The 14,731-nt window shown below is 62.1% G+C and overlaps 2 protein-coding genes across 3 annotated transcripts; both read left to right on the top strand.

Annotated features, from left to right (window-relative positions):
• The first annotated feature begins 1,894 nt into the window (after positions 1-1,894).
• Positions 1,895-4,671, top strand: LOC128852163 (interleukin-12 subunit beta-like). 2 transcript variants are annotated; one of them, XM_054066280.1, is made up of 7 exons: positions 1,895-2,034; positions 2,219-2,288; positions 2,546-2,767; positions 3,213-3,330; positions 3,407-3,588; positions 3,820-3,968; positions 4,389-4,671. In XM_054066280.1, the coding sequence occupies exons 2-7, from the start codon at positions 2,219-2,221 to the stop codon at positions 4,530-4,532; spliced, it is 885 nt and encodes a 294-aa protein (XP_053922255.1). In that variant the 5' UTR covers positions 1,895-2,034; the 3' UTR covers positions 4,533-4,671. The 2 variants fall into 2 exon arrangements, with proteins under 2 accessions (XP_053922255.1, XP_053922254.1); XM_054066279.1 differs by lacking the exon at positions 4,389-4,671 and having other exon boundaries at positions 3,820-4,215.
• A 1,235-nt stretch (positions 4,672-5,906) lies between these two features.
• On the top strand, positions 5,907-14,729 carry HTRA2 (HtrA serine peptidase 2). Its single transcript, XM_054064856.1, has 8 exons — positions 5,907-6,277; positions 7,304-7,508; positions 7,583-7,777; positions 8,036-8,068; positions 8,433-8,541; positions 9,660-9,729; positions 12,258-12,353; positions 12,899-14,729. The coding sequence occupies exons 1-8, from the start codon at positions 5,922-5,924 to the stop codon at positions 13,062-13,064; spliced, it is 1,230 nt and encodes a 409-aa protein (XP_053920831.1). The 5' UTR covers positions 5,907-5,921; the 3' UTR covers positions 13,065-14,729.
• Positions 14,730-14,731: the final 2 nt, after the last annotated feature.

The following is a 14,731-nucleotide window of genomic DNA, read 5'->3' as shown; positions in this document are numbered from 1 at the left end:
CTTGCATCAGCGCTTGTGGCCACTTGGGGCTCCATCCTGGGGGTCCCACCCACAGCCAGGGTGGGCTCCGTCCCCTCGCAGGAGTCCTGGGTGCAGTGGGGCAGGGGCTCTGTCCCAGCCTGGGGTCCCACCTGCCACGGGGCAGGGGCTTTGCCCTGCCTTGGCGTCATGTCTGTGGTGGGGTAGGGCTCTGTCCCATCCTGGGGTCACCACACCCATGTGGGGGTTTCTGTGCGTGAACCACCCCTGGCTTCCATCGCGCCACTGCCCCCCACCACGCCGAGGGGATCCCTGCCCTTTGCTCCGGGCCTTCCCCTCGGCGGCCGCGCTTTCTTCTCCAGAAGCAGAGGGGAAGCTGTGGCTGGCAGGGCTGGCGCAGCCAGGATGCGTAGCCACCTCCACCCCACTGCTCGGGGACCCCTCTGGCTTTCCAGCCTGTCCCGCCTTTCTGAGGCTCCCAGGCACTGTGGAAAGGGGTGTGATCCGGCAGGTGCTGAGCTCCAGTGAATCCTGCTACTCTGTGGCCCCCTGGCACCGTGGCCAAAGGCTGTGAACCAGAGGAGGGGATGCTGTGATCCAGCAGGCGCTGAGCTCCAGAGGAGTGGATGCTGTGCTCCAGCGGGTGCTGAGCTCCAGAGGAGTGGATGCTCTGATCCAGTGGGTGCTGAGCTCCAGAGGAGCGGATGCTGTGATCCAGTGGGTGCTGAGCTCCAAAGGAGCAGATGCTGTGATCCAGCGGGTGCTGAGCTCCAGCCCTTGCTCTGGATGGAGCTCTGCTCTGGCCCACGTGTGGAGCTGTTCCTGGGAAGTGGTGTGGGGGCTGTGCCTCACCATTCCCACCGCAGCACCCCAGAGGTGAGGTCGGGGACCTCCCTGCAGCCTCCGCTCACCGCCAACTTCCCTTGGCTTTCTAGGAACCCCAGAAAGTCCGGGAGCCAGAGCGGGCTCCGCGGCCAGGGGTGGTGCTGAGCGGAGGCGGCAGAGCTGGGCTGGTGGCCGCTTCTCCCACCTCCCCGTCCCATAGGACATGGACATCTGGGGGGTGCAGCTCCCCCAGGCCCTGGGGTCCCAGCCGGCCAGGGCCACTGACCCCTGGCACAGGCGGTGCTGAGCCACTGTGCTTCCTGCCCAGGGCTCCGTGCAGTGATGGGTGAACCCGCAGCTGATGCGGGGGCTCAGGACCTCTCTGCAGGAGCTGGGAGTATCTGGGGCTTCAGCACCATCCCAGGTATCCAGCGCTGCCCCTCGCATGGGCGCTTCGGAGGAAGGGACCCATCCTGACCACCCCAGTGATGCCTGTGGGCAGGATGGGTCCTGGGTGCCCCCCACCTGGTGCCGGAGCTCAGGACTGCTCTGTGGGAGCTGAGAGCACCCAGGGCTCCAGCACCATGCCAGGTACCCAGTGCTTCTCAGAAGGGGACCCATCCTGACTGCCCCTGCAATGTCCACGGGCAGAGGGTTCTGGATACCCCCCAGCCTTGGTGTGCAAACCCTCAGCCCATCCTGGTGCCCAGGACCACTCTGCAGGAGCGGGGGGCACACAGGGCTCCAGCACCAATCCAGGAACCTGGCACTTCCCAGGAGGGGATCCATCCCGACCACGCCATGATGACCATGGGCAGGATGGATCCTGGGTGCCCCCCAACCTTGATGTGCAGCCACCCAGCTGATGCTGAGGCTCAGGACCACTCTGCGGGAGCACCTGGGGCTCCAGCACCATCTCAGGGGCCCGGTGCTTCCTAGGAGGGGACGCATCCTGCCACCCGGCGATGCCCATGGGCAGCAGGCACTGGGTCCCCGTTACCCCCAGCCCTGGAAGTGCCTGGGGTGACTCCCGGCAGGGCCCGATCCGGCTGGCCTGAGGGCTGAGCGTGGGTCCTGGCCCGCAGCCCCTCCCTGAGCCGCTTTCTCCTCTTCTGGGAACTGTGATGCTGCTGTGGTTTGGCTTCACCTCGGGGCAGCCCCGCGGCGCCCTATAAACCCCCGTGCCCCCCGCCGGCACTGAGCCCACCGGAGCAGCCCCGTGGCACAGAGGTGAGGAGCGCTGGGGTCTGGTACCAGCGACCCCCAGGAGGGGCTGCTGCGGCCAGAAGGGTTTGGGGGGTCCCCACTGCTCCCCGCTGCCACCCCAGGGGCTCCGTCCTGGCTGCCCCCAGCCCATGGTCTCTGCCCTGGCTGGTCCCACTGCCCTGGCCCAGCACTGCCCATCTTCTCCCAGATGCTGGTGCTGGTGGGATTGCTGCTCAGCCTCGCTGCTGCCGACGCCCTGACCACCTTCCCCCCAAAGTGTGAGTCCTGCCCCGCTGGGCACAGGGCGGGATTGGAGGGGGGACAACCTGGGGTAGGGGCTGCAGGACCCCCACAGTGGATGGAGTGCTTCTGGGGGTGGGGGGATGAGACTGATGGAATGGAGAGGTGGACACGGAGTGGGGGATCGAGGTGGGGATGGAGTGGGGGTAGGGACTGCGGGGAAGGATGGACGCGATGGGTCAGGACGAGGGGCGCGCGTTCCTCCCTGACCCCAGGCTCTGCCTTCCCTCTCCAGTCCAGGTGGGGAAGCTGAACGGGGATGTGGTGGTGAAGTGCAACACCTCGGAGCCACTGGTGACCTGGACACTGGATGGGGATCCCGAGCCCATGGCCGAGCTGGTGGTTGAGGGACAGACCCTCACCATCCGGGGCTTGGACCAGCCAGCCACGGGCAACTACAGCTGCTGGGCTGGCCCCGTCCTGCTGGACACCACCTACGTGGTGGTCAGCGGTGCCTGTACGTGGGGTCAGCGGGGCTCATACGTGGGGTCAATAGTGCCCGTACCGGGGCTGGGATAAGGGAGCAGGGGGTGATGGAATGAGGGGGGAGTGGGGGATGCAGGGGGAGTTAGGGTTGCAGCGGGCTAGGGATGTGAGGGCGAATGCCGGGAGCTGGGGATACAGGGAGCTGGGGGCATGGGGGAGATGCAGGGAGATGGGGACGCGGGGAGGGAGGTAGGAAGCTGGAGGCGTGGGATGCAGGACAATGGGGATACGGGGAGGGGGGTGCAGGAAGCTGGGGAAGCAGGAGACGCTGGTGCAGCTCCGGACATGGCCCACAGAGCTGTTGGGGATGCTCTGGGCAGGGCTGGATGGCACAGGGGTCCCCAGCCTCAGGAGCAGCCTCGGCTGTGCCGTACGGGTGCGGGGCACGTGCAGCCCTCTGAGCCATCATCCCTCAGCCTCGCCAGGCGAGGAGAGGGTGAACGTCTCCTGCCAGGCTGAGTCCTACCGTGGCTCCTTCCACTGCTCCTGGTCCTGGCCTCACTCTGCTGTCTTCCGTGCCCATCTGACGCGCAGGTGGGTGCCCCGAGGACCCACACCCTGACTCTAGCACCGTGGCCACCCAGCCCTCATGCCCGCCTTCCCCCCACAGCGATGGATCCTTAGGCGAATGGGTGCTGGTGGCCGGCCACCAGGGACGGTTCAGCGCCAGCTTCACGGACCCCTCCTTCTGCCCCTTTGCTGAGGAGCTGCACCCACTGCAGCTGCAGCTTGAGGGGCTCTCGGACACCTCCTACCTCAACTTCTCCATCCACTTCTTCGTCCGTGACATTGGTGAGCTCAGACAGGTGACAGCGAGGTCTGGGGGAGTCCTTGGGTTGCTGGGGATATCCTTGTGGCACTGGGGCCATCCTCAGGTGCTGGGGCCATCCTCAGGGTGCTGGAGGTGTCTTTGGGGGCGTGCTCAGGATTTGGGAGCACCCTCAGGGTGCTGGGTCCCCGTGGGAGTGCTCAGCTACAGGGCTGGGCAGTGCTGCCCAGTGCTGAGCCCCACTGTGCCCGCAGTGCGGCCAGACCCACCACAGGAGCTGAGAGTGCAGCAGCGCGGGGAGCAGCTCCACCTCTCCTGGGCACCCCCGGCCTCCTGGCCGCTCCCCAAGTCCTACTTCGCTCTGCACTACCGGCTGCAGTACGAGCTGCCCAACGGCACCCAGGTAACGGTGGCTGCACGTGCCCACTCTGCTGCCACGTGCAGCCCAGCATCCTCATTCTGCTGTGCCCACCCTGCCCATTCCACCCCACATCCTCACTCCGCTGTGACCACCCTGTCCCAATCCCAGCCTGGACCCTTCCCTCTGCTCATGGACACCACTGGGAACAGGGAATTGCTGGGGGCTCAGCAATGACCCCTCTGCACTGCTTCTCTCCTTGGGGTGGGGGGTTGTCACCCCTGGCTCTCACTTCTGCTGTCCCCTCCCCCAGCATCACTGCCTGGGTTGGGGAGCTGCTGGTGTCTCCCACTCCCAAGCCCCCTGGCGCAACCTCTGCTCCTGCCCTGTCCCCACTTCCCCTCGCCCCCCGCGTCACCCGCACCGGAGTGTTCCCTGAGCCCCCAGCTCTGCCCTGCTCTGCAGGTTTACCGCTATGTGGAGGGGGCAGAGGAGATGGAGCTGCAGGAGCGCGCATGGCGGGTGCGCATCAGCTGCCGGGACCCCTATGCCAACCCCACCTGGAGCCCCTGGAGTGCCTGGAAGGTCATCAGTGCTGCCCGACGCTGACCCTGCACTCAGACACCCCATTGTCCCCCTCCCCCTCGTGCGGGCATGTGGGGGGAACCCCCTGGTGCAGCAGCGTAGGCACCCACCACCCACCTTCCCCTGCCCTTGCGTGGGTTGGAGGGGGCTTTGTAGCCCAAATAAAGAGCTGAGCTTGGCTTTACTGTGGATCCGGTGGTGTGTGGGGTGGGCTCCAGGCCGGGCTCCCGCCCCGCTGCTGGCTGCCCAGGGTGGCCGTGTCCCACAGTGGGGTCAGGGCCTTGGCCCACGGGCTCCTCACGTGTGCCTGAAAACAGATGTGTGACACACAGACACATGCTCTGGATGGGGTGGCTCCCAGCTGCCCTGCCAGGGCACACAGGCACCATGGACCCCCCTGTTCCTCATCAGTCCCCCCAGATCATTCTCATTCTGGGGGGCTGTGCTGGAGCAACGCCCCAAGCCCTGGGGACAACCCTGCTGGGGTGCTGCCCTACACTACGGGGACGCATTCTGGGGGGCAGCCTGAGCCCTGGAGCATGCATCCCAGGGCAGGACATGGACACAGCCATGGGCGGGGGGTTTAGGGACCAGCCAGCACCCGGTGGGACACAGCCATAGGATCAGGGAATCATGGAGGGGAAACCTCATTGCTGTCCACAGCTCCCGGAAAGGAGCTTGTAGTGAGGTGAGTGCTGGTCACTTCTCCAGAGGTGATAGGATGAGAGCAAATGGCCTCCAGTTGTGCCAGGGCAGGTTCAGACTGGACATCAGAAAAATTTCTTCATGGAAAAGGTTCTCAGGCACTGGCAGAGGCTGCCCAGGGAGGTGGTGTGGTCTCCACCCCTGGAGGTGTTTAAAAGCCGTGTAGATGAGGTGCTTAGGGTGGCCTAGTACTGGACCGGAACGGTTGGACTCTGTGATCTCAAAGGTCTTTTCCAATCAAGCGATTCTGTGATTCTATGAGATCCGTGTCCTCCCTGCACTGAGGATTCCAGAGCCGGACGCAGGGCTCCCGGCAGGGTCTCAGCGGAGCAGAGGGGCAGAATCCCCTCCCTGGCCCTGCTGGCCACGCTGCTCTGGATGCAGCCCAGGACACGGCTGCCGGCTCTCGCGGAGGTTCGCATCCCCAGCACCCCAAGTCCTTCTCCTCAGCGCTGCTCCCAATCCGTTCTCCATCCAGATTGAAACCTCGGACTACGACTCCCAGCGTGCCGCGCGGCAGGACGTCCGGTGGCGACAGCCGTGTGGCGGACACCAGCTTCCGATTGTCCTTTACTCTTGAACTACAACTCCCAGCATAAGTCGCGGCGGCTGGACTACAGCTTCCGGCGTACTTTTGACGCAGGACTACAGCTCCCGTCGTGCCCCGCGGCCGCGACTTCCGCCCTCGTCGAGCCCCGCGCGGGAAGCATGGCGGCGTTCTGGACGAGGGTCCCGAGGCAGGCGGGCGCGGCGCGATGGTGCCGGGCGCTGAGCGGGGCCGCCGAGCTCCCGCCGCCGCCTCCTCCTCCTCCCCCTCCTCCTCCTTCTTCTTCCCCCTCCGCCGGGTCCCGGGCGCTGGCGGCGGCACTGGGCGCGGGGGCGGCGGCGCTGCTGCTGCTGCGGGCGCGGGGCGAGGCCCGGGGGGTCGCGCTGCCCGCCCTGAGCGCCGCCGCCCCTGCGCCGCCCGCGCCGCCGCCCGCCTCGCCCCGCGCCGCCTTCAACTTCATCGCCGACGTCGTGGAGAAAACGGCGCCCGCCCTCGTCTACGTGGAGATCGTGGGCAGGTGCCGGCCCGGCCCCTCCGACAGGGACCCCCGCGTCCTGTACCCGCCTCCTTGCATCCCCTGGGAGGGACCCCCGCACTCTCCACCCGCCTCCCTGCAGCCCCCGGGAGGGACCCCCGCGCCCCTAGAAAGGGATCCCGCATTCCCCCGCCTCACTGCACCCTTCCCGGAGAGATCCCTGCATCCTCCACCCGCCTCCCCGCACCCTCCAGAGCGGGACCCCGCCGACACGGGAGCCAGGAGAGCTTTGGCAAGGGCAGAGCATCGCAAAAGGGGTTTCCTTTCCCCACCGGGAACAGCTCTCAGCCCTCTGCAGGGAAGCCACTCCCACTGCCCGCGGGGAATGGCTCCAGTCACCCCCCACTCTGTCCGAGGGCTCTGCCTGAGTGCCACGGCAGGTTTGCAGGCTCTGCTGGCAGGGCGAGGGGGCGAGGGCAGGTGGGTCTAGTGTTTGTGGAGTGCCCAGCTCTGTGTGTGTGTGTGTGTTTGCCTACAGGGAAGCTGGGGAGGGGCTCTTCCTCAGGAAGCACAGGGACAGGACGAGGGGGAACGGTTTTAAGCAGAAAGAGGGAGATTTCGGTGAGATATCAGGAAGAAATGTTCTCCTGGGAGGGTGGGGAGGCCCTGGCCCAGGTTGCCCAGAGCGGTGGTGGCTGCCCCATCCCTGGAGGTGCTCAAGGCCAAGTTGGATGGGGCTTGGGGCAACTGGGTCCAATGGGAGGTGTCCCTGCCCATGGCAGGGGTGGGACTGGGTAGGCTTTGAGGTCTCTTCCCACCCAAACCATTCTATGATTCGAGGACTCCTGATTCTTCCTGCTTGTTCCCCTGTCATGTGCGTGTTTGTGTGGACTCTGGAGCTAGGAACTTTCCATGTGGAGGTGAAGGAGTCTCCCTCATTGTTCCATTGCTATCCCGCGCTTCCTTCCCAGCCTACCCAGGCTTCCTGGCCCCTCTGCCCTCTCTAGTGTCCCCATTGCCCCTCTCAGCATCTCCACCACCCCTCCCATACCTGTTCTTACCTTGCAGGCATCCCTTTTCTGGACGGGAAGTGCCCATCTCTAATGGCTCGGGTTTTGTGGTGTCTCCGGATGGGCTCATTGTGACCAATGCTCATGTGGTGGCGAACCGCCGGCGCGTGCGGGTGAAGCTGGCGAGCGGTGAGCAGTATGATGCCGTGGTGCAGGATGTGGACCAGGTGGCTGACATCGCCACCATCAAGATCAAGCCAAAGGTGCAGATGGGGGTTGTGGAAGCTGCTCTCTTTGGCTCAGTTCCCTCCTGCTCACCCTTGCCCCTCTCTCGCAGCACCCGCTGCCCACGCTGCCACTCGGGCGCTCGGCTGAGGTGCGGCAGGGTGAGTTTGTGGTGGCCATGGGCAGCCCCTTCGCCCTGCAGAACACCATCACCTCTGGCATCGTCAGCTCTGCCCAGCGCGGCAGCCGGGAGCTCGGCCTCACCGCCTCCGACATGGAATACATCCAAACCGATGCTGCTATTGACGTAAGGGGAGCTCACGGCACATTGGCATGGCGTTCCAGCTGAGCTTTCTGGGGAGGGAGGAGCCGGAAAGGGCCGGGGGGGCCGTGAGGTCAGAGGAGACTGGAAACAGAGCTCTTAGAGACCAAGGGGTTCCAGCTGGTGATGTGGAATGCATCTCCCAGCTGGACTCTGTTCCGTGAGCTGTACCTCGCTGCTGCACATCCTGCGGTACCAGGGTGCCACCTTCATCCGTGTTTATTGCTCTCTCCTCTGCTGCAGTTTGGGAACTCCGGGGGCCCCCTCGTCAACTTGGTGAGTTCTGCTTCCATCCTCGCCAGCTAGGGTGGAAACGTACCATGTGCCCCACAGTGGGAGCGCTTGTGGGTGCTGTTGCTGCTGGAAACCTGTGGAGGAGGTGGGATCACCCCAACACGGCTGTGCTGGGGAGCCTGAGCTGATGGGATCTGGCATGGCAGAGCCGATCTCTGCCCTGGAGAGATGCCAGTGGGGAAGAGAAATGGCTCCATGGGCTGAAGCCTGTGGGATTGATCCCTGCACAGCCTCAGCGTGCCAGACTGTGAAAGCAGCAGGCTGGGAAGGGATGGGCATGCAGGCAGGATGCTGGGCTCTGTGCAGCACTGCAGGCTGGATAGCAGAGCTTCCCTTTCTCCCACAGGATGGTGAAGTGATTGGGGTGAACACAATGAAGGTGACGTCGGGAATCTCCTTTGCCATCCCCTCAGACCGGCTGCGAAAGTTCCTGCAGAAGGAGGAGCAGCGCAAAAGTGAGTCAAGTGCCTCCGCGCTCTGGTGCTGCAGGAGGATGAGAGGAAGCAGGGTGGAAGGGGGAGCTCTGGCACACTGGGCTCTGGATTATCATTTGGAGAGAATAGAAAGCAGAGCAGGAGGGGGAGTCTTCGGGGTAAGAAACCCCCTCTGCCATGGGAAAGCTGTGCTGCTTCTCTGCTCCTGATGCCAGGCTGCGGAGATGGTGCTGGCTGGCCTCTGCTGTGGACACAGACTACTGAGGCGTCCCTAAGCCAGTATTCAGCCCCGTGGGAGGCGAGGGTCACTCGATTTCCTCCATTGCTGCTTTTCCTTGGGTGTCAACACATGGGAAAATCAGTGGAGCATTTGGAAGTTCAGCAAAGGAAGAAAATCAGTACAGCAGAGGAAGTGATGGCCTGTAAACTGGAGCTTCTTATCCTTATAAGTGCTAAAGGAGACGCAGGGCTCTGCTTTGTCGCAGAGGACAGGCAGTTAAGTTCACAGAATCATGGGATGGTTTGGGTAGGAAGTGACCTTAAAGCCCACCCATTTCCACCCCCCTGCCATGGGCAGGGACACCTCCCACTGGATCAGGGGCTCCAAGCCCCATCCAACCTGGCCTGGAACCCCTCCAGGGATGGGGCAGCCCCCACTGCTCTGGGCAACCTGGGCCAGTGCCTCCCCGCCCTCACAGGGAAGAATTTCTCCCTGGTATCTCATATCAGTCTCCCCTCTTTCAGCTCAAAAGTGTTCCCCTTGTGCTGTCCCTGCACTCCCTGGTCAAGAGCCCCTCCGCAGCTTTCCTGGAGCCCCTTTCCATACTGGAAGCTGCTCTGAGGTGTCCCCTCACCGATTGGACTCGGTGATCTCAAAAGTCTTTTCCAATCAAGCGATTCTGTGATTCTATAAGATCCATGTCCTTCCCTTGTTGAGGGCTCCAGACCAGGAAGGCAAAGTGTGCAATGCCTGTAGAGTTCCCACTGGTGACTGGGGCTTAGATAAAGCTGTTGGAGGGGAATCGGGATGACTTCCTGTGCATGACACCTGCCTCGAGGCTTGAGGGCTTAGTGACTCGGTGGTTCAGCCTTGCAAATGTCTTTCCAGCCTCCTCATTTGTGCTCTTTTCCTTTGGCAGGTTCTTGGTTTGGTAATGCAGAGGCGAAGCGGCGATATATAGGGGTGATGATGCTGACGCTAACTCCGAGGTATGTGTTCTGAGCTCAGGAACTGTGTGATGGGATCTCCCTACCAACTTGCACACACATCATTGTGGGGTTAGCGCTGTCTGTGCAGCTCAAGTGTTCCCTCTCAGATCTCTGCGCTCCAGTTGTGTCTAGCCCCCAGGCTCTGTCAAAGGTAAATTAGGAGCCTCTGAGTTTCCACACCTCAATCATCACTGGAAGGATTTCCATAATGAGCCCTTGCGGTGCTGTATGAACAGAGAGCCAAAGTGCAGTGTAATTAGTAGAAGGGCAGTGTGTTAACGGAAAATGTGATGAGACAGTGGGGCAAGTTGTGCTTCTGGGTTTCTCTGCCCCATAAACAGTTCCAGAACGCGGGACTTACAGAGCAGGGGATGGTGTGTCTACCTGCAGGGAGCTGGCTGAGGGGGGAGGTGAACACATTGGAGTGCAGCTGCCGCTCTGAGGCATCAGGGTTTCACGAAGAAGGCTGAGAGCTGCCTCTGTGGAGAATTCCTCACAGTGCTGGCCGGCCTGGCATGGGCAAGCAGGAGAAAGATACTCGTGTCCAAGACTCCTGACCATGTAGCTTGGGAAGGCGCTGGGTTTACCTCTGGATCTCAGGGACTGCTGTGAGGGAGACTGGAGGGCCACCTGCTGCCTTCACATTGTCCTGAGATGTGCCTGTGGCCTTGGCAGCTGGCAGAGCGCTCAGAGAGGGTTGCGAGCTGTGCCCCATGTGGAAAGGAAACTCCTTTTGGGATGCTCTGCCCTTGCCAAAGCTCTTCTGACTCCCGCATTGGTCAGGTTTGCAGGCTGCCTGTGCTGCCAGACACCATGAGCAGTCTTGGGTATTCCAGGGAAGCAAACGGTGGAGCAGATGCTCTGTGCTTCCTGAGGTTTAAGGCAGTGGGATGCAGGGAACACTGAGTCTTTCCAGCCTGCACAGTTGATGCCCAGAAGCCCAGCAGATGGTGCTGGCAGTTGGCAAAGCCTTTGGGATGTGGGAACCCAGCCTCCTCCTGCTTGGCTGGACCAGGTTTGTCAGGGAAGAGGCATGAAATGCTTGAGACATGGCTCCTAGGAAGCGGGTCCAGCTCTGGCACAGCCAACGGGGCCTCGGAAACAATCTAACTGCAGGCCTTGTTTGTGCTGGTTCCTGGGAAGGTCTCCCAGCAAGGAATTGTTCGCCGTGGAATTGGGGACAGAAGCGTTCCCTACATGGGGAGAAGGAGAAGCTCCATGCTGGATCCAAGCTCCTTGGAATCCCAGTCACACTGTACATATGTGGCAGGTGGAAGCTACCGAAGATGCCAGGCCTTTGCTCATCCCTAGGATCCCGGTCCCACTGGCAGATGGGAGCTTCCCTAGATGCTGGGCTTTCCCTCTGTCACCTGGAGGGGCCGGAGCAGTGCTGGGAGCTTTGTGCTCAGCTGTGGGGCAGCTCGTAGGGACCCTGGAAATCCAGGGTAGAGCCAGTGCTCTGGCCCAGCCCTTGGCAGCGCCTTCCAGTGCAGAGGAAGCAGGGGCTGAACACCAGCCTTCGTGACTCCATGAAATCAGCGGTTCTATCCATAGTGCCCAATGGCAGGGCCAGGGGCTGTGGGTGGAACTGAAACCCAGGAGATTCTGTATGGACATGAGAGGGGATTCCTTCACCATGAGGAGGTGGATCAGGACTTGGCACAAGCTGCCCAGAGAGGTCAGAGAGTCTCCGGGCTTGGAGACAATCAGAATCTGACTGGACATGGGCCTGGTACCCTGCTCTGACTGAGCCTGCTGGAGCAGCGGCTGGGCTGGATGATCCAGGATATCCCTTGAGTGGAGATCCCTTCCGACCTCAACCCTGCAGTGATTCTGGAGATCAGGAAGGGACAGCAAAGGTCTGTGAGGATGCGCACTAGCGTCCAGCACAGACTGGTGCAGAGCAGGGAGCCATGACCAGCTGGACAGGTACAGGGAGCTGGGCAGAGTGACAGCAGGAATTCTTAGGCTGCAAGTGATCAGAACCAATGGACAGAGATTGAGTGAAGAACAATGCGTGGTTCTTCCACCCTGGTGAGATCCATCTGGAGCACTGTGTCCAGTTCTGGACACTTTCAGGAGGGCGAGGAATGGTTGCAGAGAGCCTGAGAGGAGAAGAACTTAAGTGAGGGCTGGGAAACCTCATCCACAGGAAGGACTAGAGGAACTGGGAATTAGGGTCTGTAGACTCTGGTGGAGAGGAGGGGGTGTGCTTCTGTATGGCACGAAATTGGCATTAAGGGGACATGGCTTTCTTGTATCCATCCTGCCCGGCAAAGGCAGAGAGGGGAGACGGCAGCAGGGGAGTGGGAGGACCGAGACCCCGAGGGGCTGCTCGGGCAGGGGATGCATGCTCTGATCCAGCTGCAGCCGCTCTGGAGGTTCCCAGCTCTCCCAGGCACAGCCAGGACTTTCATCCTCTGGATTTGGCCAGGAGAATGGTGGTGGTTGTGCTTGGCAGTGTGTCGGGATGTGGGAGGAGAGGCAGAGCCCTGCCCTACCTCCCAGCTCCGATCTTCCCCCCCCAGCATCTTGGCGGAGCTGAAGCTGCGTGACCCCAGCTTCCCGGATGTCTCGTATGGTGTGCTGATCCACAGGGTGATCATCGGCTCCCCGGCACATCAGTGAGTGCTGCCCGGCACCTTGGGTCTGGCTCTGGAGAGCGACCATGCAGGATGGGATTAACCACATGGGATGGGGTGTGATTAACTAGGCGGGATTGGTTGTATTAACCAGTGGGATGGGATGTGGTTAACTATGCAGGTTAGTTGTGAACTAACCATGTGGGATGGGATTAACTATGCGGGATAGGTTGCTGTGAACTAGGTGGGATGGGGTGTCATTAACTAACTACATAGGATGGGATGTTGTTAACTAACAGTGCGGAATGGGATTAACCGCATGGGATGGAGTGTCATGAACCCCTGGGTTAGGCTGTTGTTAACCACATGTGGGATGGGATATTGTTAAATAGGTGGGATGGGATGTCATGAGCTCAAAGAGTTTTGCTCCAGAGCCGCAGGGCGTGGTGTTGGCTTGGCCATGGCAGCCATGTGGCTGTTGGAGCACCTACTGCTGCATCCTGAGCCTGCCACGGTGCCCGGCTCCCTTTTTCTCCCATTCCCTCTGCTTCACCCGCTGTGCACCTCTTGTCTCTCTGTCCCCGCAGGGCTGGGATGAAGGCGGGGGATGTGGTGCTGGAGATCAACGGGCAGCCCTCGCGGCGTGCCGAGGATGTGTACGAGGCAGTGCGGACACAGCCAAGCCTGGCGCTGCTGGTGCGGCGCGGGTACGACACGCTGCTGGTGAGCGTCGTCCCAGAGGCTGCTGAGTAGCGGTGGCCACCAAGCGCCAAAGAACTGCGACATGTCTGCGTGCCAGACATGAGAGACTGGGAGCTTCCGGAGGATGGGAAGGGGCAAGCAGAGGGGCCCGTCGTGCTCCATGGTTCAGCCGTTTCCCCTCCATGCCCCAATAAAGCACTTTTGTAGGGATCCCTCTGTGCCACGTGGCCTCCAGCAGGCTGGGCTATGTGGGATCCTGTCTCTCCTGCCAGCCCTCACCAGTGCTTCCAGCTGGGAAGGATCCACCAGCTGTGTCACTAGGGACATCCTTGGGGCTGGATAGAGGTATCCTAGCACCTGCACCGGCTGGGATCCGACTCCTCTGCCTGCACCATGCAAGCCATGGCTCCTGAGCCACCTCCTGCTGGCAGGAGGAGCTGTGGGACTGCGCTGGTGCCGGCTTTGCCGGGCAGCTCTCCCTGCCACCCAGCTGGGCCGCTCCTTGGCAGCACTCACTGCTGTGGCTGTGCCTGTAAGGCTGGACGGACATGGCAGATCCCTGCCTTATGGGATTGCTTCCACCAGGAGCACTGCTGATGCTCCAAGGTCTGCATCCACAGAGCAGCTTTCTGGGCCATAGGGAAAGCAGAGTTGGTGCCAGAATCTGAAATGGTTGGGGCAGTTTCTGCCTCCTTGGTGCTGCCTGTCTCTCCCTGGAGCACAGCTCTCCCACACACTCAGCCCGGCTCTTGGGGACACTCGGGGCCCTCCCTGTGCTCCAGATTTCATGGCTGAGAGCCCAGCTGGCCCTTCTGGGAACATGCAGCTCCAGCTGTTCCTCGCCTTCCTGGAAGAGCCGCTGCTCTGCTCCAGCCCTGCCAGAGGCTGTGGGAAGCTGTGTCCGTCCCTGCTTCAGGAGGAATGTGCATGTCGGGCCAGGCCATGCCCATGACGGAGCTCCCTCACCCTGCCTGTTATTTTTAGGAGATGAAAGAAGCTCAGTTCCATGGGGATCTGCAGCACAGGGCTGCTCCGATCCCTGCTCCCTGCCCACACTCCTCCTGCCCGGAGAACAGGGCTCCTTTCAGGCAGCCCTGGCTTCGCTGGAGGAATTTGTTCCCCTGGCGAAGCCCCAGACAGCGGCTTGCAGGGGAAATAGCTGAGACACCGGCAGCGTTGCTCACATAGCTGCTCCAGCAGCACTGACCGCAGCGCGTTCCGATGCCTGGAGCTAAGGCCGGACACAGTGCAGGGAGCAGCGCTCTGGCCCTGGCGACGTGGCAGTGCCCGAGGATGCTGCTGTGGGATGGGAGCTGAGTGTCTGGCTGAGCTCCGAGCACTGCAGGAGTGGGGGTCCCTCCCTTTGACCTCCTGTCGCGTTCTTGGCCTCGGCTCTCTCCATGCCAAGTGAGGCAGCCTAGCTCTCCTTCGGGATTGTGATCCTCATGGAACACAGCCCTGCACTGGGATTTCACCAACATTTATGCTGCATCTGGCATGGGGGAACCAGTGCTTCTCTGCATCCCTGTGGAACCACCTGATCCCGGCTCTTCCCTCTGGTGCAGTGGGGCTGCCTCACCTGGGCTCCTGCTGTTCCCTTCCTCGCACCAACACGGGCTTCTCCCAGTGCCAGAGAAGGCAGAACTGGCTGGGGTGGGGCAGGGCTGCGTGGGCAGGGAGAGATTCCTTGCTCCATCTGGGAGCTGGTGGTGGGTGCA

This window comes from Cuculus canorus, chromosome 4 (genome assembly GCF_017976375.1).
Source record: "Cuculus canorus isolate bCucCan1 chromosome 4, bCucCan1.pri, whole genome shotgun sequence".
In the NCBI taxonomy this organism is placed as follows: domain Eukaryota; kingdom Metazoa; phylum Chordata; class Aves; order Cuculiformes; family Cuculidae; genus Cuculus; species Cuculus canorus.
Note: the sequence above shows the minus strand (reverse complement) of the source record. Positions and strands in the feature narration are given on the sequence as shown.